Consider the following 25,200-nt stretch of genomic DNA (forward strand, 5'->3'; position numbering starts at 1 on the left):
TATACATATGTGTATATATATGTCATTCTACCAGGTGTGAGATGGTATTTCATTGTGTTTTTTCTAAAGATTTTATTTTTAAGTAATCTCTACACTCAATGTGGGGCTCAAACCCACAACCCGGAGACAAGAGCTGCATGCTCCATCAACTGAGCCAGCCAGGTGCCCCTCACTGTGGTTTTGATTTGCATTCCCTTCTGATTATTGATGTTGAGCATCTTTCAATATGCTTATGGAATTTTTGTTTATCTTCTTCGGGAAAAAGTCTGTTTAAGTCTTTTGCCCATTTTCAAATTGGGCTGTTTGTTTAATTATAGTTCTTAAATTATTTATTTTAATCTTTATCCTGAGAGAAAAAAATAATGAAAGGTATGGTGAATACTAGGGGCTTTAGTCTCATATTGGGTGATTTGACAAAGATCTCTTCAACCAATCTTACCCTGGAATTATTAATCTGCAAGGAAAATGAAAGATCTTTTTAAGGCATTTAGGTAAAATTAGCAAGTCATTCTCTAAACCACCATGATTCATTCCCTGTAACTCCCCACATAGCCCCCCAAGCAAAATGTGTTTCTGTGGCAATAATTAAGAGAAACAGCCATGGGGTAAACAAACAACAGTGTCTGCCTCCTGTAGTTTGTCTTCATTGGTTTTTGTTTTTGTTTTGTCAGAGAGAGAGAGAGAGAGAGAGAACGAGAGAGCATGAGCACAGGCACGAGCAGGGGGAGAGAAAGAGGCAGAGGGAGAAGCAGGGTCCCCGCTGAGCAAGGAGCCTGATGCGGGACTCGATCCCACAACTCTGGGATCATGACCTGAGCTGAAGGCAGACGCTTAACTGACTGAGCCACCCAGGAGTCCCAAGTTTGTCTTCAGTGTTAAAAAAAAATTTTTTTTTTAAGCTAAGAATTTAAATCTTGAGCATAACAACAGAATGACAAATACCTGGGGCTTATTTATCTGAACATCAGCATCCATTCCACAGACTCTGGCAACTGCCCTAGTTCTCTTGAGGGAGGAAGAAGCAGTTTCTCTTCAGACCCTTGGAGGGAGGAAATGCTGAAGTGCTCCAGTGACTCTCTTCAAAGGGTTACCTTCTCTACTCCTCCATCCTCCACATTTTACTTCTACAGGTAGGAAGTGGGTGCGTGCTCAATAGTTGTGACTTAGCACCACATTTAAGGACAAAGAGATAGAAATTGGCATCTCTGTATTATTCTTGGTTTGGGGGACCTCAACTGAGATTGAAAGAGTCCTATTTATCATTAGTATAGTAAGATCTCATTTTAATAAAAAAGCATTTTTAAAATTACTTAGACATATCTAGTTAATATTTTGACATATAGGTATTATGGGCGGAATTATGTTCCATCAAAATTCAGATGTTGAACTCCTAACTCCCAGCACCTCAGAATGTAACTGTATTTGGAGATGGGGCCCTTACAGAAGTAATAAAGGTTAAGTGAAGTCATAGGATAGGTCCTAGTCCAATACGACTGGTATCCTTTTAAGAGGTGATTGGGACACAAACAAAACAGACTGAGGGATGACACAGTGAGGAAGAAGGTAGCCTTCTGCAAGTCAAGGAGAGGCCTCAGAAGAAACCAACCCTGCTGACACTGTGATCTTGGACCAGCCTCCAGAACAATGAGAAAATAAACTCCTCTTGTTTTATTTTATTTATTTATTTTTTTAAATATTTTATTTATTTATTTGACAGAGAGAGACACAGCAAGAGAGGGAACACAAGCAGGGGGAGTGGGAGAGGGAGAAGCAGACTTCCCGCTGAGCAGGAAGCCCGATGCGGGGCTCGATCCCAGGACCCTGGGATCATGACCTGAGCCGAAGGCAGACGCTTAACGACTGAGCCACCCAGGCACCCCTGTTTTATTTTTTTTAAGTAAGCTCTATGCCCAATGGGGCTTGAACTCATGACTCCAAGTTCAAGAGCTGCATGCTCTGCTGACCGAGCCAGCCAGGTGCCCTGAAGTTTCTGTTGGTTAAGCCTCCCAGTTTGTGGTAGTTATGGCAGCCTAAGCAGACTACTACAAAAATCTTCCAACTTTCTCTACATATACATTCCTATGTATTATATATGTGTACTTAAATATTCTCAAAAATTAGGATTATACTCATTTGTATTTTCTAGCCTGCTTATTAAACTTAACATTAAAGTGTTATGTCTGCATTTTTACAATGTGATTTTTAGTAACTGCCTAAAACATTCATGACTTATTTAATCAAACTGCTATGTGACTTTAACATTGTTTTAATTTTTCACTGCTATAATTAATAAGGTGATGACTATCTTCTGATTAATTCCCTAGGATTACTATTCAGGTAGTTAATAGGTTAAATAGTATGCATACGTAGAGGCTTTTAATATTTATCACCAAATTACATTTGAGAAATTTTTGGGTTTCTTTTGTTGTTGTTGTCGTATTTTTTTTTTTTTTTTAAACGTAAGCTCTATGCCCAACATGGGACTTGGGCTCACGACACCGAGATCAAGAGCCACACGCTCCACTGACTGAGCCAGCCAGGTGCCCCACATTTGAGGATGTTTATACCAATTTACACTCTTACTAAAATCTGTGAGAGTGATCGTTTCATGTGCCCTACTTGAATATTATAATTTCAAAAAAGTCTCTGCCATATTTGTAAGTGGTATAAAGTGTCATATTGATGTTTACATTTCATTGACTTGATTACTAACAAGAATAACGCCCCCTCCATACACTCCTTATTGACCATCTATTTATAAATTTTTATTCAGAAATTGTGTGCTCATATATTTCGCTATTTCTTTTTAAATTTTTTCACTAATCTATTTGTAAGACTTCCCTGTAGGACATTCTTCTATCTTTAACAGTAATTATCTTAAAGAGTTAAAGTATAGGGCGCCTGGGTGGCTTAGTCGGTTAAGCATCTGCCTTCGGCTCAGTTCATGATCCTGGGGTCCTGGGATCGAGTCCTGCATCAGGCTCCTTGCTAGGCGGGCAGCCTGCTTCTCCCTCTCCCTCTGCTGCTCCCCCTGCTTGTGCACTCTCTCTCTGTCAAATAAATAAAATCTTAAAAAAAAAAAGTAAAGTAAAATATAATAAATGTCTGTGTATGTACCATGAAGTTAAAAAATAAAACATTGAGAATACAATTGAAGTCCTTTTTGAATCCTTCCTTGATTATGTATCCCCACTTTATCACTTCAGAAGAGATTGTATTTTATGTTTTAATGTCATAGTTTATTTATCCCAAAACAATATATAGTATTTTGGGCATGTTTTAAAGCTTTATATAAATGGTATTATTGTCTAGTATCCTTTTGTGACTTGAATTTTCACTCACAATTCCTTGTTAGGTTCATCCATGCTGGTGCATATAGGCCCTAGTCCCTTCATTTTCACTGCTGTATAGTGTTCCACTGTGTGAATGTACCACAATTTATTTATCCAGTCTCCTTTCCCCCCCAAGTATTTGTTATTAAAATAATCAGTGATGGACACTCTTAAACATGTTTCCTTGAGTGCCTGTATGACGGTTTCCATAGGACATGCTCCTACTCATGGAGTCACTTGGTTATAATGCTTACATATCTCCAATTTTGCTAGATGTTGTCAAATATTCCTATATACTCTCCAAAGTGGTTGTACCAATGGACACTTACACTAGCAGTATTTGTGGTAAGTTTAATTTGCTACATGTCCTTTCCAGTTATTGATATTGTCAAGACTCACAATTTTGCTGATCTGATGGGTGCTAGTGGTACTTAAAAAAACTTTTTATTTTGAAATAGTTTTAGACTTACAGAAAGTTGCAAAAAATAGTACAGAGAATTCATTTATCTTTTACCCAACTTCTCTTAAAGTTATCAACTTACATAACCATAGCACAATTATAAAACCAAGAAATTAGTATCAGTACCTTATTAACTACTAAACTACTGACCTTTCTCAAATTTCACCAATTCTCCCCCAATGTCATTGTTCTGCTCCAGATCCAGATCCAATGGGGCATCCCATTTCCATTTAATTGTTGTGTCTCCTTCCCATCTGTGACAGTTCCTCAGTTTTTCCATCTTTCATGACCTCGGTGACTCTTGTCTTTCATGACCTTTGATGAGTACCAGTTGTTTCGCAGAATGTCTCTCAAAGTGGGTTTACCTGATGTTTTCTCATGATTCAAGGGAGACAAAGATCAAAAAAAAAAAAATCTTCCTTCTAGATGAAAATGTTTGAAAGGATAACATGCTTCATTATGAAGAACCCTGTCTTCTGTGGGCAGGAGGCCTGGACTCATGTAAGGGGACCTCATGAGTCCCTTCACGAGGGATTTGAGAATCTCTCCCTTCTAGGGGAAGTAAATGCTACCTGCAACCTGGCACAAGTCAGAGCTATGGACAGACCTGGGGCAGCCTTCAAGCAAGTACACAGCCAATAGACTATAGAAGACAGTGAGTACAATGATCAGTTTTTTTTGGGGGGGCGGTGAGGGTTGTGTAGTAATTCCTCTCTCTTTTCCTCAGGCCTTTGGTAAAAGATTTGTTTGAAGTTATAGCCTGATTTTAGATGTGCTTTGCAGGGATCAAGAGAGAGGGTCCTATCCATGGTTGGGGTGCAGGATATAGGGAGAAAGGAAAAAGCAATTAGAAAGTGGTGAAAAGGTGGCTGTAGAGAATGGAAGCCAGTCCAGTGCCAGAGTCCGGCTGAGGGACAAGCAACAACCATGACCAGTTTGTGAAACATACACAATCCTGGGATTCCCAGAAATACTTTGGAAGAGAAACATGAACATAAGAACATTAACTGTCACACTGGTTGGGAGCTTGAATGGTTCCTTATTACCATCCTAGACCAAGATCAACCACCATTTTCTTTTTCTTTTTTTTAAGTAATCTCCAACATGGGGTTCAAATGCATGACCCTGAGATCAAGAGTCACAGGCTCAACTGATTCAGCCAGGCGCCCCAACAACCATTTTCTTTGTGAAGCATCTCTCTATCCTCCCTTCGCTGTTGTTGCTATTTCCTCTAGAGTCACAAAGCTACTTGGTAGATATAATGTAGTGGGGACGTCTGAGATACTTTTGTTCTCATCTCACTTTCCATTTTATTTCCATTTCCATAGCCCTGGTGTCTGATTCCAAAAATGTCTGTGGAATGAATAAATGCTTATGGTGGGCTATGCAATGTTTCAGGTGGGAATCCAAAACATCATGTAAGATGTGTAATAGCACGTATAGCTTTTCCCTTCCTTCCCATCCAAGCAGATACTGGGTTCCACGCTCACAGGACAGGATGTTACAGGGAGAATAAGGTTTATCCGTAGTAAGATTATACTATGTGTCTCTGAATTAAATCCATTGCAATACGATAAAGAAGCTCTGAGGAAAAAGCAAAATAGTGGTCCTGGGTAATCTAATTGGATTTGGGTGCAAAATATGTAAAATGTTCTGTAACTTCATTAGCCTGATTTTGTACACAGTTGGTCTGGTCTTTTGGACAGCTTCAATTCTCAAAACTGTAAACATGGAGCTTCTTTTTGTTCTGTTAACTGTTTCCTCAGTGCTAAATTCTGTGAATTTGTCTTCTTCCAATGGGCACTCCTGAACTGTTTGGTTATCCCTGTCTGGGAACTCACCTTTGCTACTGAGAACTTTTGGCTAGACCACCTGTTGCTCCTGCTTGCGCAGCCTGAGGAAAGGGAGGGGCGGTGTTTTCAGTGAGTTAGGGAGGAGAAAGATGCGCCACTGAGCAGGGTAACTCTGGTGGCTGGCCTTCTGGACTTGGGTGTTCCCATTTTTGCTCCTTCAGGAAACATGTTCTCCAACCTAAACTGGGAAGTGTGAGATGGGGATGCATAAAGATCTGATGGTTTTGCTGCTCCCACTGCAGCACCCTAAATAATCCCTCAGCAAATTGCCTCGGTATGTTGCCTCTCTGAGCCCCCTCCCGCCTCTGGATGCCACCACTTGTGGTGATAAAGGGCCTCCTTGGCATGGCTCCCATATTTTATGGTTGTATCCTCCCATGCGCTTGCCACCAGCATTCTAGGCTACAGTTTTGTTCTTCAATTTGATTATGTTGGTTTTCATTTTCTCAGGGGATTTCTTAGTTTCTGATCTACCAAGACTTCCCCTTCTTGTTTTAAGTTTGGCAATATATTTCCCTATTCTTAAAAAAAAAAAAAGGCGTATCATTTTTCAGGTTTGGTGCAGGAGTGGGGGGAGAGAGGATCCTGTAGACTTAACCCATCGGAACACCGTGGCAGTGTTTATTAGATAATCAATAGGTCTTCCTGATTACCTTGAAGTACTGCAATGAATGACTGAAGACCAGGGAGGTAGAGCATTTCCAAGAGATACTATGAGGCTGACGGGGTGACTCCTGTCAGCAATATATTAAGACTGGATTGCTAGAATGTTTTATTTTTTTTAGTTTGTCTACTTCCATGAGAAGAGGGAACTGCTTAGCAGTAGAGAGAACTGGTAAGAAACAGTAATGATAGCTAACATTTAACCATCTCAATCACTGTGAGCCCTCTGCAAGTCACATTTAAACATCGCAGCCACCTTATGAAGCAGGTACTATTAGTAGCCTCATTTTAAGATGTGGAATTGAGACACAGAGAGGTTCAATAACTCACTTAAGGCTACACATCTAGTATAAGGAAGAGCTAGTGGTACAGGTAGGCTGACTCTAGAGTTCACTGTGTAACCACTATGCCAAGATGTGTGCTACAATGTCAACCCTCAGGAGTTTATAAAGTAGTTACAAGGTTGAAATGTCCATAGTATTGTTTTGTAGGGTAAAGGTTTGAAACAAGGCAAATGATGTCACTTCCACGTAACAAGTAGATATGATGAACCAGTAGTTTGGACATATGGTCTAGACCTTATTGTTTTCAAACTCTCCCTCACTACTTCTTCTTCATCCCCCACCCCCTGACATGACAATCAAAAACTTGGTAGTCACCCTTGACTCCTCTCTTTTTCCCACACAGTTCTTCAGCAAATCTGCTTGGTCGTTCCTTTAAAACACAACATAAATCTCACCCACCTCTCACATCTCCACTGTATCTGGGATCCAGAGTGAGGGGGTCATAATCAAGAAGTGCCCACCACCATTTCTGCTGCCCCAACTTCCCCCTGAGTCCCAGGAAGCCTAAGAGCCAACACCACACACAATGCTGCTCCAGAGAAAGGCTCATGCCAAGACCCTGCCTGCCAGCAAGAGACAGGCCAAAGCAGAACAGGAAATTACCCCCCACCTCCCTTTTGCTTCCCAAATCTTTTCCTCCTGCAAATCCCCACACTTCCCTTTTGGCATATATAGGAATCAGCTTCCTTTGATACCTTCTTGAATCTCTAGTTCAGAGAGGGACTGTGTTCCTATTTTTTTTCTATTCCCCATTAGTACCTAGAATGTTGTCATGTAGAATATAACTGCCATTGGGAACAAAGAACTTATCTAGATAAAAAGTTTGAACCAAACGTAGTGTTTCAGAGTAAGTATCTCAGTGACATAGTCAAGGTGAAATATAAACCATTTCTACCTAATTAGTTGGATACTTCTCAGTGTCTGGAAGGTGTTTTTTTAAGTATACATATTATATATATATGTACGTATTTTGTTTAAAGTAGGTTCTATGCCCAATATGGGACTCAAACTTGTGACCCTGAAATCAAGAGTCACATGCTCTATCAACTGAGCCAGCCAGACGCCCTTGTAATAATATATTTTTTGAGGACACCTTTAAGCACTAGATTAATTAAGCCATTTATACTTGTAAATGACAAATGCCCCTTCTAGTATGGAGTATGGCTCAAAACCATTTTTTTTTTTTGTAAATCCTTGGGAGACTAATACCCTCTTCTTCACTGCTATACTCATTAACTAGGTATTAGAGCTGATTGCATATTTTGGAAGTTGATGATTTAGACATGACAAAAAATGAATTAAAATCCATCCATCTTAACTTAATCCTAGAAAGTTGTTCAATTGTGAACACTTTTAGAGACAGTCCCCAAATATTCTATGACGTATACCAAGCTTTGAGGAAAACATCTGTTCTATTTTGGAGGTTCACATATATACACGAGTTCACTCACTTTTATGTCATAACTATATTTACATATTACATAATACATTGATCAGCCGAAAGAGAAAAAAATACTTCTGATATTAAATGGCAACACAGTATAAGTCAAGATAACTAAACTATTAAACAGTAATGCTCTTACAAAGAGATATGAAAATACTCAGTCTCATTCTATATTATTCTTTTTGATGGTTTCTATGGCTGTAAGCTGCCACAAAGTTTCTCTCTCACAGTATTAGCCATTCTACTGGCTTCTGAAACAAAAGTTCCTGATTGCCCCCTGTGAGTACTGCCTCTAAATACAAACAAGAAAACAACTGCAACTGAAAAAGGAATGTTTCATGGTCGTAATTTCTCACTTGTGAAAACATTTTTGAGTTTGACTGTTTTATTCCCTCTGATAGGAATTTACAAGCTTAACAATTAATATCTGAATTGTTGTGACTACAGTGTATGGTCCTAAACCCAAAGATGGATTCAAATAATCTTCAAGAGACTGGAAGCAAAATATTCAGTACAGAGTGTCCAGTAAAAATGAACTGTAAAACTGTCTTCATATGTAGACTTTCTGCAACTGAAGACAAACGGTGAAGAGAGAGAGGCTCTCAGAAATCAGTTAGAGGCCTATGGGTATCTAAGCTCGGGGTAAGTCCTCAATAGCAAGGGGACCTCGGAGGCAGCTCCTGCTGCAGTCACACCTCCCTGTCTGTGCTCCCTCTCACAACCCCACTGGCTGGTGTACAGTTTTTTAAAAAGGCCTTTGCAGCAGGAAGAGGATTCATCACAGAGCATTTCCTTTGTACAAGAGGTGGGAGCACCTGGTTAGGCCCACTGAGGTAACTGTGTATAGAAATGTTACATAATTGATTCAGTCCACTTGGTTACCTCATTTTTCCCCTGGCAACTTTCTATTCCTCCTAATGTAGTATAGTCTATTTATTTATTTTTTAAAAAGGTTTATCCACCCATTTTAGAGACAGCAAGCAAGCAAGAGAGAGCACATGCACACGCCCATGCACACCAGTGGGGGGAAGGACAAAAGGAGATGGAAAGGGAGAGAGAACCTCCAGCAGACTTCCCGCTGAGTATGGAGCCGAAACCAAGGAGCTGGACACCTAACTGACTGAGCCACCCAGACGTCCCCTAAAATACTATAGTTTAGAAAATTAGAAACAAAAGAAGTTAAGGCATGCTAGGAACAAATTCAGCTGTAAGAAAAGCCAGCAAAAACACAATTCCAGAAAAATACAGGTCTGGGGCCATTTGAAAAAGGGGGAAATAATTTATGATAATCCTAAATTACCAAGGAAAACGCAAAATGTCTTAATATATTCTAAGAAAGTACAAAAGTGTAGGACTCATTTAATACTTCACCAAAATAAATAAAACAAATGTCAGTTCTCTTTGAGATAAACTTCAGTTATCTGGGATATTTATTTTATAGGATATGTTCTCTTCTCTGGGAACGCCAGAAAATTAGGAGGCCCGTAATAAAATAAGAGCTCCCTAATCTTCACCCAGAGAAAGGATAACATAGGCTTATATGGAAGAAACATGATTTTGAATTTCCCACCAGTTTTACAAACCATAAAGCATCCCGAGATGTAAAACATACATATCACTTGACGGTACTGTTGTTGCATGGCTGCTTGTTAAATCTGATGTGCTGATTTAAAGTTACCTGAAACTTAGGAATGAATCTTGTCACATTCAATATACATACTCCAGGGTTTACTCTAGAAATCTGGATTATTTTGACAAAACACCCAAAAATTGTATTAGAGCAAACACTCAGAAACTATGATCTAAACTTTTTAAAGTATATAATGAGGTTATATAATTAGGACAATTTGGGACAAGATTCATGTTTGATAAAAGAGAACAGTATTTTTCTCCATTCACACTGTACCACACAGATTTTTTACCATTAACTATTTGAAATGTTTGCAAAAAGCAAAATGCTCTAATGATGAATGGTGATAATACACAATAAAACATACAGTCATAAAAAAGATCTGAAAATTTAAGAACAGGTACAACCTTGACTTTAGATTATCAACGATCTTTTTTTATCAACAAAATCATCTATGGCTTTTTTATAAAGGGTTAGGTAAAAATTCTACTTCCCTAGGTTACCAATCCTTTCACCATAGCACAAAATCATAGGGCTTCACTGTTAACATTTATTACTATGGTTTCAATTCTATTTTGGGAGTGAAACTCCAGCAAGTCCAACATTAATGATTAATGCCATACTTGTTTTATATCACATTATTAAAACGAGTAATGCACTTCAGTTCCTGAGGTGCATAGTATATTTTCATTTCAAAAACATCCACAACTAAAATAGATATTTAAAATCTTTATTGTTTCATCATCAAAAGTTTTCTTTCCATAGAAGAATGGCAATGCAGGATCAGTGCATATTCTATGGAAAATTCATACCTCAAATAACTAGCCTAGAAATCAGAGACAGCACTATGTCAAGCTAGTGTGCAAGACGAAAGACACAATGCTGCCAATGCAATCAGTACACAGAAAGAATATGCAGCTGTTAGAAAAAGAGTCTATGGCCAAGTGAATAAAACAGTAGCAGTGCACTGCACTGATATTCTAGAACAGAAAATGGGGAAGGGCCAGAGGATGTACTGCCTGCAAAAAAAAAAAAAAAATCAAGTAGATCACAGGCACTGAGTTCCCAACTGCATGGCCAGCTACTTCATGCGTACCTGTACCTTCCTCTTTAGGTCTCCGTCATTATAACACCGCAAGTCATGTCCAGCCTACTGTCTAAGTGGGACGGCCACATGCAGATCTTTTGTTCTGCTGCCCATCTCACAGCTAAAGTCACAACATGGGTTCAGCAATAAAACCTGTGGCCTTTACGCATCTTCAGTAAAAAGCTGAACAAACCCAAAATCTGTTTCCATTTTCTTGAGAAATAAACTCTATAAAACAACAAAAGGTAGCTGTCATGATCACTCAGTTTTGTCTGAAGGCAAAATAATTTTCCTGTAAGTATACTGACTAAACACACAAATATCCTCAACAACATACTGTCAGACCAACTCAAACACTTTCCTAACTAGCTCTAGAAAAAGGTACTGATAATTGTTGAGATGCAAATGACCACTACCATTTGATCATGCCTGGTTACCGGGAATTTTTTGGTCAGGTCTGTGTTTGAAGCTGCTATACAGCTGGATTTGGCTACTTTGCATTAATTCACACAATAAATGCCATTTAAAAGGAACAGCGTATCTATCATGATGAAATAAAAATCAAGAAAGTTGAGAGGTATACAGGAAACTTGTCTTAAATATTTTTAAATTACATATGATATAACCTTAGAGAATAAGAACTACAATTACCATGGTCTAAATCTTAAATTGTTAATGCATCACTTCTCTGCAAGACTAACAAGTCACTTGTTAATCATGTCAAGGCCTTGCGGGGCAGGGGGCGCTCGGCTTGTATGGCATAGCGATTACTTTCCAGGTGAGATAAACACCTCTAATTTAAAGTGTTATTAAACTATGTTTGAAAAGTTATTTTACTTAATATATACAATGTATAAAATAAGTTAAAAGGAGGAAGCAGGGAAAGGTTTTCTGGTCTAGATGACGCAAACATACAACTTTCCCTTATCAGTAGTATAGTTCCACGGATGTCCGTTTCACCCATGGTAAAATATGGAAGGCTGATAGAAGATCAAACATTTCACTCAGAGATAGAAAGAGGATTCAAAAAGTGGAATTTCAATGTCGTTTCTTCCCACAATGCAACTCACTCTACTTTAACTATAATAAACATAAATAAAAACCATCTCAAAAATCTGCTTTTACACGCTTACCTTTAACAATAAATTCTTCTAACAATTGAGAAGAAAAGCACTCCTTTGCAGCAATCCCATAAAATAATTTTCAATTCACAAAACACCTGCTTCCTGGCAAAACCAGCAACCCTTAGGAGGGCACGGGCATTAACACTTGGCCCCTCTGAGGTATAAATGCAGCTATATTTGCGCTGAGTGTCCAGTCTATAAGGTATGCCAACAGTCTGTATGTTTGCATAAAATTGGGAGTGATGTCATCCTGACTGATTGAAAACTTCTTTGAACTTTTGCAATGGAGGTTAAATAATTTTAAGACAAAAGATGTCCTTTAGCCCAGTAATAGCCAGCAGAAATCTAACTTCTAACCAATGCAAATGGTTATTACATTTTTAAAATGCTTAACATTGCATACTGATTTAAAAAAGTAACTAAACAGGGACACATAAATATTTAAATTCAGCAGGACACCACAAAAAGCATACTAGAGATAAGTGTGAAATCAGTCAAGCTTTTCCAAAGAGAAAATCCTTTTAATCCTTCAGCAAGTCTCTGTGAAAATAGTATGCTTACAATAAAAGTGAGAAGGGAGCACCTAGAATACCCCCAAGAGGCTTGCTGTGCCACTCAGCTTCCCTGCCCCAGCTCCTGTGTGCGTGGATGGCCAACAAATGACAAGAAGTCCACTTGACAATAGTGCAGTAATTCCTCTCACCACTGCTGCCAGCTGAAGTCATCATTGCTTCCAAAGACCAAGAAAAAGCCCAGTATAGTTGCAAAGATGACTGTGTTTCCTGTGAGAACAAGTGCACAAGCTCCCCACTCAATCTAGGGAAATAAAATAAACACTTAGTTAATAGACACATGAAAAACAAAAGGAGAATGAAAAGCAAATCACACTCTAGTTGTAAGCCAATCACGATCTAAAACAAATACAATTTGTAATAATAACTTTCACTCTACTAACACTTAATGGTCTTTCTATATTGCTGTTTTTAATTTGCTTCCTTAAAAAGACAGAAAGTCACGAAGATGGTAATTATTCAACAGCTAGACTTCTGGACTCTGAGGAGGCAGCACAGACTTCTACAACTTTCTGTTTATAAAGAAATTCGCTCCAACTCTTCTTCAGTGAATCTAAAATTGTGTCTAGAGAGCAGATTAAAGTACCAAAGATGAAAACACACTCATGTGCATTCTTTTAAAGGAATAGAGGGAATAACCGCCTTCCCCATATGGAAGGGTGGCCGGCCCCTGGCTTCTCCACCTCCTCAGAGACAGAGGAGTGAATGTGACTGGTGAGTCTGAGAGGAAGACAAGTATATGGAGCCCAGCACCCCTTCTCCTCTTCCACCCTTTCCCACCTGCCAAGAACACAAGATCTCCTCAGGCCTGTGGCCTGTGGTTGGTAAGCCCCGGGTGAGTTGATGTGCCCAGTTCTGAGAGTGAAGTACAGACCCCAGCCATGCTCCCCAATATCATTTTTATCAGTTAACAACAACAAAAGTAAGATTATCTCTTTTCTCTAGGATCTTATGTCCCTCACCTCTTTTTCATGTCATTTCACAGAATCTTTTTCCTAAGACAATTTTAACACAGTCTAATGTGAAATCGTTAATTGAAGAATACATTCACTTACCAGATGTGCTCTGGCAAACACAATAGGGAGCCCAAAAGCTGAGACAACAATGCCTGTTGTAAGAAATATGGCAAGTTCCTTACAAGCGTTACTCATAGCATCTGTATCATCCACTAATCTTCTCGCTATGCAGTATGGGATAGGTGAAAGGATGTAAAAAAACAGAACAAAGAGAGGCCAGTATTGGCTAGAAAAAAAAAATAAGTTAATGTAGTTTTTGCTATCTATGTCATTTTCCTACACAACAATATACGCTTTTTAAAAATAAGGACCAAAGAAATATTGCAAGGTACAAAACATGATACAGTTTAAAAATAAACAATAACCTGAACACTGAAAAGAGAAACATTTAGAGTCACAGTATTTCTACAGTCAATTATGACACAGTGATTAAATATTTCTTATACTAAAAGAAAATGCTTTATAAATTAAAGCAGTTGGAATCAAGGCCCAAAATTAAAATCTTTTTTATTTTAGGTTATAAATAAAGAGGCATATGGAAAAGAGAAATATTAACACAGTCATTTTTAAAATTCAAGATTCATGCCCTTGACTCCTAATGAATGACAGCCTTCTTAGGGTAAAGCTGGAACATCCCCAAACTCTCGTTAGGTCACTGTGAGCTCCCCAAATACTGAAGTCAAAATGTAGAAAACAAACTGAAAGTAATACTGAAGACTTTCAGTCAGAATATAGAAAATAGATGGCTTTTAATGTACAGTCTAGCTATTGTATTGTGCCAATGTCACTTCCTGGCTGGATGATACAGCTACAGTTATGTAAGACAGGGCCACTGGGGGAAGCCTGTGTGAAGGGTACAGGGGACCTCTCCGTACTATTTTTGCAGCTTCTTGATAGTATGTAATCATTTCAACATAAAAAGTTGAAAAAACACAAAAGCCACAAAAAGTGAAAACTCCAAGCTGCCCATATCTCTCCTGCTTTCTCCTTCCACTCTCCTAATGACCTTCTTGTGGATCCTTCCATATTTCCATACAGATAAATTTTAACAACATGAATCATTGTACTTTTCCATTTAACAATGTATCTTGAACACCTTGACATATTAGCACTTACAGCTCCTCCTCATTCTTTTTAAGACTGCCTACTACTTCCATTGATCGACATATCAGAGTTTAACCATTTCTCCTTTGTCAGGCCTTCAGGATGCCTCCAGGTTTTTTGTTTTTTTTTTTGGTTGTTATTATAAACAAGGCTGCCATGAGTATCCATACTCTCCCCTCACTACACATATCTTGGCAAACACCTGCCAGTAGATTTATATGCGAAATTCTAAGTGGAAAGACTAGTTCAAGGAATATACACATTTCGAGAGCTACAAGCAAACTGGCCTCCAAGATGACTGCCCGTAGCTATTCCTCCACCCCACTGCACAGGACAGTGCCTGTCTGCCCATAGTTTTTATCTCTGCCAAAGGATCTTATTTAATTTTGAGAGAGGCTGAGTATAATTTCATGTGCTTATTAGTAATTTGTAGTTCTTTTTTCATATTTGTGCAAATTTTTCTATTTAATTGTCTATATTTTTCTTACTAATCTATCCTCTTAATTTTTAAATTTTAATTTTAATTTAATTTAAATTTTTAAATTTTCTATCCTATGGAAAGTAATTGCTTATGTGACTTTTTTTCATAGTCAACTGTCTCTTGATTCTGCTTCTGGTATTTTTTGCTGAAAAGACATTTTATACTTTCTTGTGTTTAATTTTATCAATAGGCACTCAAAACTGAGCAGTAGTGCAATAACCAAAAGTGTTTTTTGCACTTCAAAAAAGGTTTGTCCTTGGTAAATGAACGTTGAAGATTTCATTCAAAAAATTTATAAAGCTTTAAAAGTAGAAAAATTTTACCCTTAAACACTCAAAAAGACAAAAATTTTACATACTTGTATATTGGAAGGGCACATCCAAGCATCAAAAACATCAGCCCAATTGCTCCTCCAAAGGACAAACTAATCAAAGCTGCAAAGTAAATAGAGTCAAATACAAATATTAATTAAACTAAGTATTATTTTTATTAATATTAGTATTAGCAGTCTGAATATTACGTGTGACCCCAGAAGCAAAAAGCAAAACACAACACAAAAAACAAATGCATTAAAAGTGAGTTATCTTCAAGAGTGTAAGTTATCTATAGTCTCAAAATAAGTTTTTTGTGTCATCTTCAAGGCAAAATAAAGCAACACTGATTTTCAAAGCCCTGACCCATCGTGAGCACACCACCACATTCCCTCGTTACTGGCTCCATTTCTAATGAGTATCCTAGCCCGCCAGATCAATGCTCTTCCAGTCATTAGTGTTATATTTACTCCACAGATCATTACAGTTTGAAAAGCAGGATGTGGAGAAACTGCATTCTCAGCTTTACTGGACTTTAGAACCTTATCCTATGGGAAAGTCTCTCATGATCAGCTCCTGCTTATTGCACATACACCCCCAATGTGCTCAAAACTGGTAAGAGTGTCCAACGACATCTGGAGTTAATAATTTTAATCAACTAATTTTGATATAGATCTTTGAATAGTTTACAAAACTATAGTTGGGTTTCTTCTACACATTGGAAAATGTGCAGGATAATAGGTACAAATCCTTCTTTGGTATCACTATTTTATGATATTATCACAAGCAACAGATGCATTCTACAGGTGAAACATAATTTCTAAAGTTATATACACACATATACAAAGCATTATATTTTATAAAGTGTTTTCACTTTATAGTGAGTAGTGAGTAGAAACAACTTTCTTCAATAGGCATAGTTAATCAATGGCCTAGAATTAAGCAAAGATATAAATGATCGATTTATTTATTTTGAGTTCTATATAACCTGTATTTCCTCAACTACATTGGTTAAGAGAATAACTTAGATGTTTTTTGTCTTAAAGGATGCAGTCCATTAACCTTAAGAGAAATATTAAAATTCAAAAGAGTTGTAGAAGGTCTAAAAGTTATTGGGAGAAAAACTAACACACACAAACCAAAATTAATAGTAAAGGGGTTAAATGCTGCCCAGTACTACTGACAGACTTCTGTGTATTAAAATGGTGATAATCAAGGATACCCATTCACATGGTAGGTTGGCAAGTTTGGTTTTCACTTAGATCACGGATGTAGGTCATGTCAACCTTGAACACATTTATTTAATCCTTAATGCCATTACATTTTCAGTTACAGAAAAAAGAAAGAAAAAGAATTGCACTTTTATTTTATAGCAGATAACCTCAAGTTTACAATGGAATGCAATGTCAACTGTGAAGAAAATACTGAGTTTATCATTTGTTTTGTTCACAGGCCCTCAAAATCTGGCCCTGCTTACTCTCCTGACACACTCACACCAGCCTATTACCCCTTGCTCTCTGCACTTCAGTCACACTGGCCTTTCCTCTCCTGGAAATCAGCAGGCTCCCTCACCCACATGGCCCTTGTACATGTTGTCCCTTCTACCTCAGACACTTTTTCATTCATTCATTTCATTCAAGAAATACTTATTCGAAATATTTACTGAGAACCAAATACATAACAGGTGCTGCAGATATGTTAATAAACCAGACAAGGCCCTTCTACACGCATGAAGCTTGCATTCTTGTTCCATTCCCTTCCTCTTTCTTCCAAGTGAACTCCTCCATGTCCTTCAGATCTCAGCTCAATCATTTCTTCCTCACTGAAGTTTTTTCAAACCTCCTGCTAGACCAATTCCCTCAATTCATTCATTCAACAAATATCTATTGATCACCTAATACATGTCACACATTGTTCTTGATACTGGAGATAAAGCAATGAAAAAAAAAATCGAAGCTCTTGCTCTCATGAGGCGTATATTCTAGCAGGAGAACAAAATGATTAAAAAAAAAAGAAAACTAAGTTAGCAAATGAATGTTAAGAGTTATGAAAAAAATCAGGTAGAATTAAGAGGATGGGAGTGCTATTCTGGACAGAGTGGCCTGGGGAGGCATCTCTGATAAGGTGACATCTGAGCAGAGATTTATATGAAAAGAGGGAGTGAATCATGTGGATATCTGAGGGGAGCATTCCAGCAGAGGGCCATGCATGTGCAGAGGCCCCCCACCCCCTGTACCGTATACATCCCCTTTGCTCAGTTATCACAGCTGTAATTTTATAATGATTTGTAACTGTTTTTCCTCTTTTAAATACTTTATTTATTTTAGAGAGAGAGAGAGAAAGAGTGCACATGAAGGGGGTAAGGAGCAGAGGGAGAGGGACACTCAGACTCTGTGCTGAGCACAGAGCCCAACATGGGGCTCAATTCCATGACCCTGAGATCATGACCTGAAGCAAAATCAAGAGTCAGATGCTTAGCCAACTGAGCCACCCAGGCGCCCCTGTATCTGTTTTTCCTCATGAGCTGTCTGGTCCACCACAGCAGGGAAAAAGTTTTTCTGTTGTTGATACTCACACCCCAGCTCTTAACACTGAATAATAAATATCTGTAGAATGAGTAAAAAGAACCCAAGGGAAAAAAGAAAGGGACAGAACGGAAGAGGAGGGGAAGATCATGCCAAAGCAGCAGAGTAAAAACAGCACATAAATGAAAAGTCAGGAGACAGTGGGTCCCTAGTCCCTACTAGCCACTTAACTAGCTGTCCACATAATCATATCTGTTCTTTCTTCTATAAAATGAGACTTGGATTAGAACTAAAATGCAAATAATTCTCTGAACACTAAAGGTACTTGTTATAAGACATGCTGAAGAAATAAAAAGCCATCTCCACTTAAAATTTTTTTTATGTAACTGTATAATTAACATACAGTGTTAAATTAGCTTCGGGGAACCATCTCCACTTTTTGAATGTAGTTGCAAAACAGCTAAATTCACCACTATAAATACTATATAGTAACAACTTATTTATTCAGAAGCCATTTATCCAGAATATAGTTTAGAATCCTGGAGGAAACAAGGGTCACTAAAGAGTAAAACAGATGTCACAGAGCCCATACATTAAAGCTACCATTCTTTATAAACAGACCCTTAAGCTCTTATTTAGTCGTTATTTATTCATTTTTTTGGATACAATTGTTGTATGTGAATTTCAGCAGAATAAAAAAAAAAGAGTCATCTATATTCATTTATACATTTTTTTCAATAGCAATTCATGTAGCCAGAACAAAATTAAGTGAGAAGTAACTTTCCCTACCCAGAAATGATCACTATTACCTGTAACTTGTAACATAAAATTTTGTAAGTTTGAAGATCTTGCTTCCCACATTGAAACAAATGAGAAATAGGAGGTAGAACTGCACCTAAGCAAGCTCTGCCCTCTGACAAGAGAAAGGAGACTGGAAAAAAAAACAAAAAAACCTTAAATCAGACAGAAAAATTTCAAAAAGCATACCTGTTTGTGGTAATCTTGGCCAAAAGGCAAGTAGCTTTAGGGCTTGATGGCCTCTGCAGGCAACTCTTTCATGACAGAGAACAGTTATTTATGTTCTTATCAAAAAAGAAAGTCTAAATTCTTTGAGTACACTCTTAGAAAGTTAATAAAAGAAGATCTCTTTTTTGAAAATTTAAAAATGAAAACAAGGTAAGATTTAAGTATCAAAAAATAATTTTATGTGACATCTCACCTCTAATCACACTGGATTAACCCCAATGGTGTTAAATACATTGCTCAAAAGTGTTCTCAAAACTTGTAAAGTTTCTCCAGGTTTATGAAATCAGCAACTAGGCTGATTTATGCACAAATTTCATCATTTGTGTATAAATGGTTGTCCCAGATGACACATCAACAAGGCAAGAATTTATACCCTAATTGAGTGATGAAACATTTGGAGGGCAAAACTTAAGATGAGTCTGCTTTCTACTCCCAAAGCCTGTAGGCTAGGGATGGAACAGCCCAATTATCTAAACTCTCTAGAGACAGGGTGCTGATTCTGTGACTACAAAGAAATTAGCATAGCAGGGACCAGTTCCCTAACCTGGGAGTTATCAGAAAAATCTAATATATAGCCAAATAATAGGCAAATGGCTTAAGAATTAAGTAATGGTCTCCAATTATAGCAACACTTCTAACACAAAGATAGGCCAAAGAAAGAAAATGTCCTGATAAACAGTCATAACAATCAGAAAATCTTATTGAAACCAAAAGTGTAAGTACAATTCCATCGGAGATAATTTCACCTGGTTAATATTTTCCTAAATTTGGAGAAGGAAATTACAAAGTTATTTTTTTTAAGAGGGAGATTTCCGTTGATGACACTGAAGAAATGAGAAAGGACTGGGAAACTGGCAACATCCTTAAAAACCACAGCATTCTACACTGCCTTTCCACACAAGGATTTAAGAAGGTCTATCACAGTTCAAAAAAATATTGAAAATGAACTTTGTTGCTTATCTATTGACAAAGTTTTACATCAGAAATGAAATGTTTTCAGACATTAAGCCAGAAACAGTAAAAATGTGACTCTGGGAAAGAAGCTCAATAAAAGTTGTCCTAAAGGAAATAAATTACACAGAAAAAAACACTGCTATCAAAGTTCTTCACCTCCTGCTTGCCTGTCCCTTCTACAAAGCCGCAGGTCAGGAAATCAATGCAATTCGTGGTCAAAAAGTTGAAAACGCTGTCAACGGTGTTTCCTTCTAATCACATTAACAAAACTACCAAACAATTTGAAAGAATGCAACCTTCCTTATTTCTAAAGAAAACAGACGAATAAACGAGTAATTTTTCATTAAGTTTTAACACTATTTTATTTCTTTAACGAACCCAACTGTGGAGAACAGGGGCACTTCGGGGTCGCTTACAGGGTCTAACCCTATCTGACAAACACTACAAATCAAAACGCATCAGTTTCTGAAGCCTGTAAAGCTTCGAGGACAGGTCCTGGGAGTGGATGTGATGGCCAAGGTTTCGGAAAGAACCGTCCCTAAGTCCTTCCAGGGCGTTCCGGAGGGACTCGGTTTGGCTCAGCACCCGAAGATCGCACTTGTGCCTTTAAGAGGGAAATGACACTGATTTCCCGTAACTGGCATCTCTAGGGGCCTCAAGCCCCTCAAAACCACTCTCCGCTCGCCTCTCTCTCCGGATGCAAACTCCTGCAAAACGTGTGTGATGGCCCGAGGTGCTGCGGGACTCTCGCAGACCAAGGACCACTTCATTCTTTGTACGGGTGCCGATGGGTGGGAGAGAGGCTGCCGAGATCAGCAGAAAGTAGGGGCTGACGGAGGAGCCGCCGACCCTGCCGGCCCTTCCCGGAGGGCGCCGCGCCCAGCTCGGCTCCCAGGCTGCGAGGGCGGAGGCGGAGGCGGGGGTCGAGGGGCGGGAGGCGGCCGCCAGCGCAGGGACCTCCGCGGCGCGCGCCCGGGCCGGGGAGGCGGCGTGCGGGGGCCGCGAGGGACCCCTCCCCCTCTCTCGGGCGGCCACCCAGCCCTCCGGCGCCCTGCGCCCCAGGCCCACCTTTGATGCCGGCCATGGCGGTGACGTCGCTCCTGGCTCCGGGACCCGAGGCGTCAGCGGCGGCGGCGGCGGCCGGGAGACCGGAGACGCGCGACGGCGGCAACCAGACAACACCCGGAAGTGCGCGACGCAGCACTTCCGCCGGCGACTCGCGCTCGCGCGGGGGCGCGGGGGGCGCGCCGGGTTGGGGGCGGCGGGGCCGACCCCTTCTTTCCCTGCCGTGGTGCTGTGCGGATTGCCGTCCTTGCAGGCTTGGCGTTCTCGCCTGGGTTCCGTTCCTATTTTCCCCTCAGGCTCGGGGAAGCTCCACTCCCAGTCCCCCATCGCGGATCCTGCAACCTCCCACATTCTTGGAGGGTATAAGGGAGCGCGAGTAGCCGCCGTCCTTTGGGAGGCATGCTGTGATGTCTTCGGAGGATGGTGTTACGGTCTTTAAAGCGCACCCTTTGCTCTCTCCTCCCCAGCCTTGTAATAGAAGTCAGTCCAGTTAGGTCGTTGGCACTTGGCTCCTTGGTTTCCGACCCAAATAGAGTGCTGGTGAGCCCCACCTCCACAGATAAGGAGCAGCGGGACCAGAAAATACAAATACACATTTTAATGCAAATCCGATCTCTTGGGAGTCTGTGAGAATCGCTGTTTATTTGTTGTTTTTTTGTTTTTAGTAGTAGCAGGGCTAGGGGAATAAAAAGGAGAAAGCAGAGGGACAAATACACTTACTTAAGTCATCCTTCAAATGCATTCAACATATACTATGTTTGGGGAACAGGGCTAGGTACTGGGGTGAGCTAAACTAGGTGCGGTTTCTGCCCTGAAGGAGCTTGCAGTTTGGTGAGACACAGGCACACACACACACAAATGTAAAATTGTAACAGTGATAATTGTTAGGAAGACGGGTAGATAGTCCTTGACAGTCTTTGATTTAGATCAGAGAGATTTCCCCGAGGGAGGGACAACGGAAGGATGAGCGGGTGTGTAACTAGAAGACAAAAGGGAAAAACCGTTATGGGGAAGAGAGATGGTGTTGGGGGCGGAGGTGGGAGAAGTGGTTGGATGGTGAGCTTGGGAGGCAAACTGGGGCCCAGGAACTTGGTGTGTTGGAGAGAGGAGAGAAGGCGAGTGGGATTGCTCCTTGCTAGGGTAGGACAGCAGAGTCCTATATTAGATTTTTTCCCCCTCCTGAGCAATGAGAATCTTTCCAAGGGTTTTAAAAAGATACAGGTGGAGATGCTTGACATAAGATTTGAATTTTTCAATCTTTTCAGTCACCAGACTAAGATAAACTGGCATGTAAAACGTTGTTGAGTGAATGGTTAGAAGAGATGTTTCCAAAATGCTTTAAAATGGGAGGTACTGAGAGCTAAAGGTATTGTCCTACCCTGCTTCTCTCCACTACTTTCAGGGTTGAATTATAATTTTTTAAAAACCAGGTCACTTGAGGCTTAATGTCCCCAATAAATCTATAGATATCTTGTGGAGGAGTAGAATTTTTTTCTATTCAAGTTAGTGCAAAAAATTCTGGCATCTTCTGAATCATGAAGAGTTTCCATTTAAGGACTGTAGTAGTGAAAACACAAGGCGAACTTGAACATATGCTATAGAAATGTTGCTGTTTAAGACAGTCTGTGAGCCACCAGCTCCTTTCTCTAAACTGAAGCAGGTGTATGCATCCTACTCCCCAACCACCTTGAAAGGAGTAGGTGAAATTCTTGGAGACATAAATGATTCTGTGACTCCAAATAGTCACCACTAACACCTTTCTTGTTTTGTTCCACAGTATTCATCCTTGAAAGCAGGATGGTTGAGGGAACATAATAGAGATAGCTGATCAGTGGTGGTGGTATTGGTGGTGGTGAAAGTGATAGGTTCTTATCTCATAGACTCATAGCTTGGCTCCTGGGGGAAAGATCACATTTTAGGAAGCCTTTTGGGGCTTCCACAAGTCCCTGTAGCTGAGGTAAGTGCTAGTCCCCTAATTTCCTCTTGTGAATACAAATGGGTTGGGCATTGCAGATATTCATCCTTGATAACATTAACAGGCAACTGGGATTGTTCTTCAGGTTAGAAGGATCTATGTTCTTTTGCTTCCATGGTCACAGAATCCAATGAGATTATGCTCCTTTGACTTTTCCATGAGATCCACAGTGTTACTAGCAAGAAAACACTCACCATCCTAAGTACTAATTTTGGTCTACAGATGTTGTCTGGAGACACTTGAGACCTTAAAAACAGTGTTTCCAAACGTATTTCAACTACCTACAATAGAATTCTTTAGGATGCTTCCCAAAAATACAAATTCCTGGGTCCCACTCTGGACCCAGAAGTTCCGAATCAGAACTTTTGAGGGCAGAGCCCAGGAATCCGAAATTTTATCAAGCACCCTGAAGACTTCCTATGCAAACGAAAGCTTGAAAATAATTGTCTGAAAAAGGTAGAATGTCAGGAATTTCCTTCATTAGTTTGCCAAGTAAATCCTAATCGTTAGTTAATGTTGTATCCTTTAAACGTTCTCTAAGTATTCTTACAAAATAGTTAATCAGTGTTACCCTACATAGTTTCAAAACTTACTCAGATGGCTTCTTATCCTCCAAAGTTAACTCACAAAGATGGGGATGGGGGTGAGAGGAAGAGAGCTGATGTTTATTGAGCAGCTGATATGTGTCTGGTGCTTTAAACATCTGATTTCATCCACTCCACAATTTTGTACATTTGGAATTACTAACTCTTACAGATAAAGTCAGACAAACTTCAGGGAAGCTTTTAGTTTTGGTTTAAAAAATGTTATTATGGAAAAAGTAAATATATAAAAAGGAGTCAGGATAGTATAATGAATGAACTACCTTCAAAACTTAACACATGTTCAATGTTGTTTTGTCTATACTTCCCATCCTCTTTCCCCTACCCCCCATATTATTTTTCCCCAAATTATTTTGAAGAAAATTCCGGACATAATTTCCTCTCTAATATTTTAGTATATTTCTAAAAGAACCATTAAAAATAACATAGCCATAGTACATTTATGAAACCTAAAAAACAATTCTTTAACATCATATATCTAGTCAGTGTTCAAATTTCTAATTGTCTCATAAATGTCATTTATTTTCTAGTTTGTTTGAATCAGGACCCAAATCAGGTCCACACATTCCTATTGATGTGTCTCAGAGATGATTTAAGAAGCTGCGTCTTATTATTTAGATCTCAGCTCAAATGGTAGCTTCTCAGAACCCTTCCTGGACATCCCATGTATTACAGAACTTCACTGTATATTATGCTGTTTTCTTCTTCTTTTTTAAAAATCGAAGTATAGGGGCACCTGGGTGGCTCAGTCAGTTAAGTGACCGACTCTTGGTTTTGGCTCAGGTCATGATCTTGGGGTCATGGGACAGAGCCCCCTGCATGGGCTCTCCCTCTGCTTCTCCCCACCCCCCCCACCCCCCATCACCATCCCACCCTCTCTTTCATAAATAAATGAGATCTTTAAAAATTGAAACATAATTAACATACAGTGTTGTATTAGTTTCAGACATACAACATATTGATTCAACAATTCTATACGTTAGTCAGTGCTCACCATGATGAATGTAGTGACTCTCTGCCACCAAACAACATTATTACAATATTGACTATATTCCCTATGCTGTACTTTTCATCTCTGTGACTTATTTATTTTATAAATGGAAACCCCTCAATCCCCTTTATTTCACCCATCCCCCTAGTGACCTCCCCTCTGGCAACCATCAGTTTGTTCTCTGTATTTAAGAATCTGGTTTTGTGTGTGTGTGTATTACTCTCTTTTGTTCTTGAATGTGCTTATTATTTATCTGAACTATATTATTTGTTGGCTGTCTCTCCCTCCAGAATGTAAGTTAGGATAACCTTTAGTGTTGTATTCACCACTATCCAGAACTATACATGGCAAATGATGTGATCTCAAATAACAGCAGTTCTCTTGTTAAGGTAATTAATGCCCTCTACATTGCAAAATCCAAAGGTGGCTTTTGGATTCAACCTTTCAACAACAGTGGACACTGTGGACCATTGTCTTTCTCTCAACTACCATATTGCTTCCTTCCTGGCTTTCCTCAGACCTCGCCAGAGGTTACTTTTCAGACTCTTTCTAGGATCTTCTTCTGCCCAGAATTCAAATAATAGTGTTCTCTTAGTTTAGTCCTGGGCCTCCTTCTTTGCCATATCTAAATTCTCTTCCTA

The 25,200-nt window shown here is 39.3% G+C and overlaps 1 protein-coding gene across 1 annotated transcript; it reads right to left on the reverse strand.

The window, feature by feature from the left end:
- Positions 1 to 3,108: 3,108 nt before the first annotated feature.
- On the reverse strand, positions 3,109 to 21,117 carry LEPROTL1 (leptin receptor overlapping transcript like 1). The gene is made up of 4 exons (XM_032413475.1): positions 20,995 to 21,117; positions 15,469 to 15,544; positions 13,565 to 13,751; positions 3,109 to 12,753 (listed from the first exon to the last, which is right to left on the reverse strand). Exons 1-4 carry the CDS (start codon positions 21,008 to 21,010, stop codon positions 12,637 to 12,639), a joined length of 396 nt encoding a protein of 131 aa, XP_032269366.1. The 5' UTR covers positions 21,011 to 21,117; the 3' UTR covers positions 3,109 to 12,636.
- Positions 21,118 to 25,200: the final 4,083 nt, after the last annotated feature.

Source organism: Phoca vitulina, unplaced genomic scaffold (assembly GCF_004348235.1).
Source record: "Phoca vitulina isolate PV1807 unplaced genomic scaffold, GSC_HSeal_1.0 scaffold15, whole genome shotgun sequence".
In the NCBI taxonomy this organism is placed as follows: domain Eukaryota; kingdom Metazoa; phylum Chordata; class Mammalia; order Carnivora; family Phocidae; genus Phoca; species Phoca vitulina.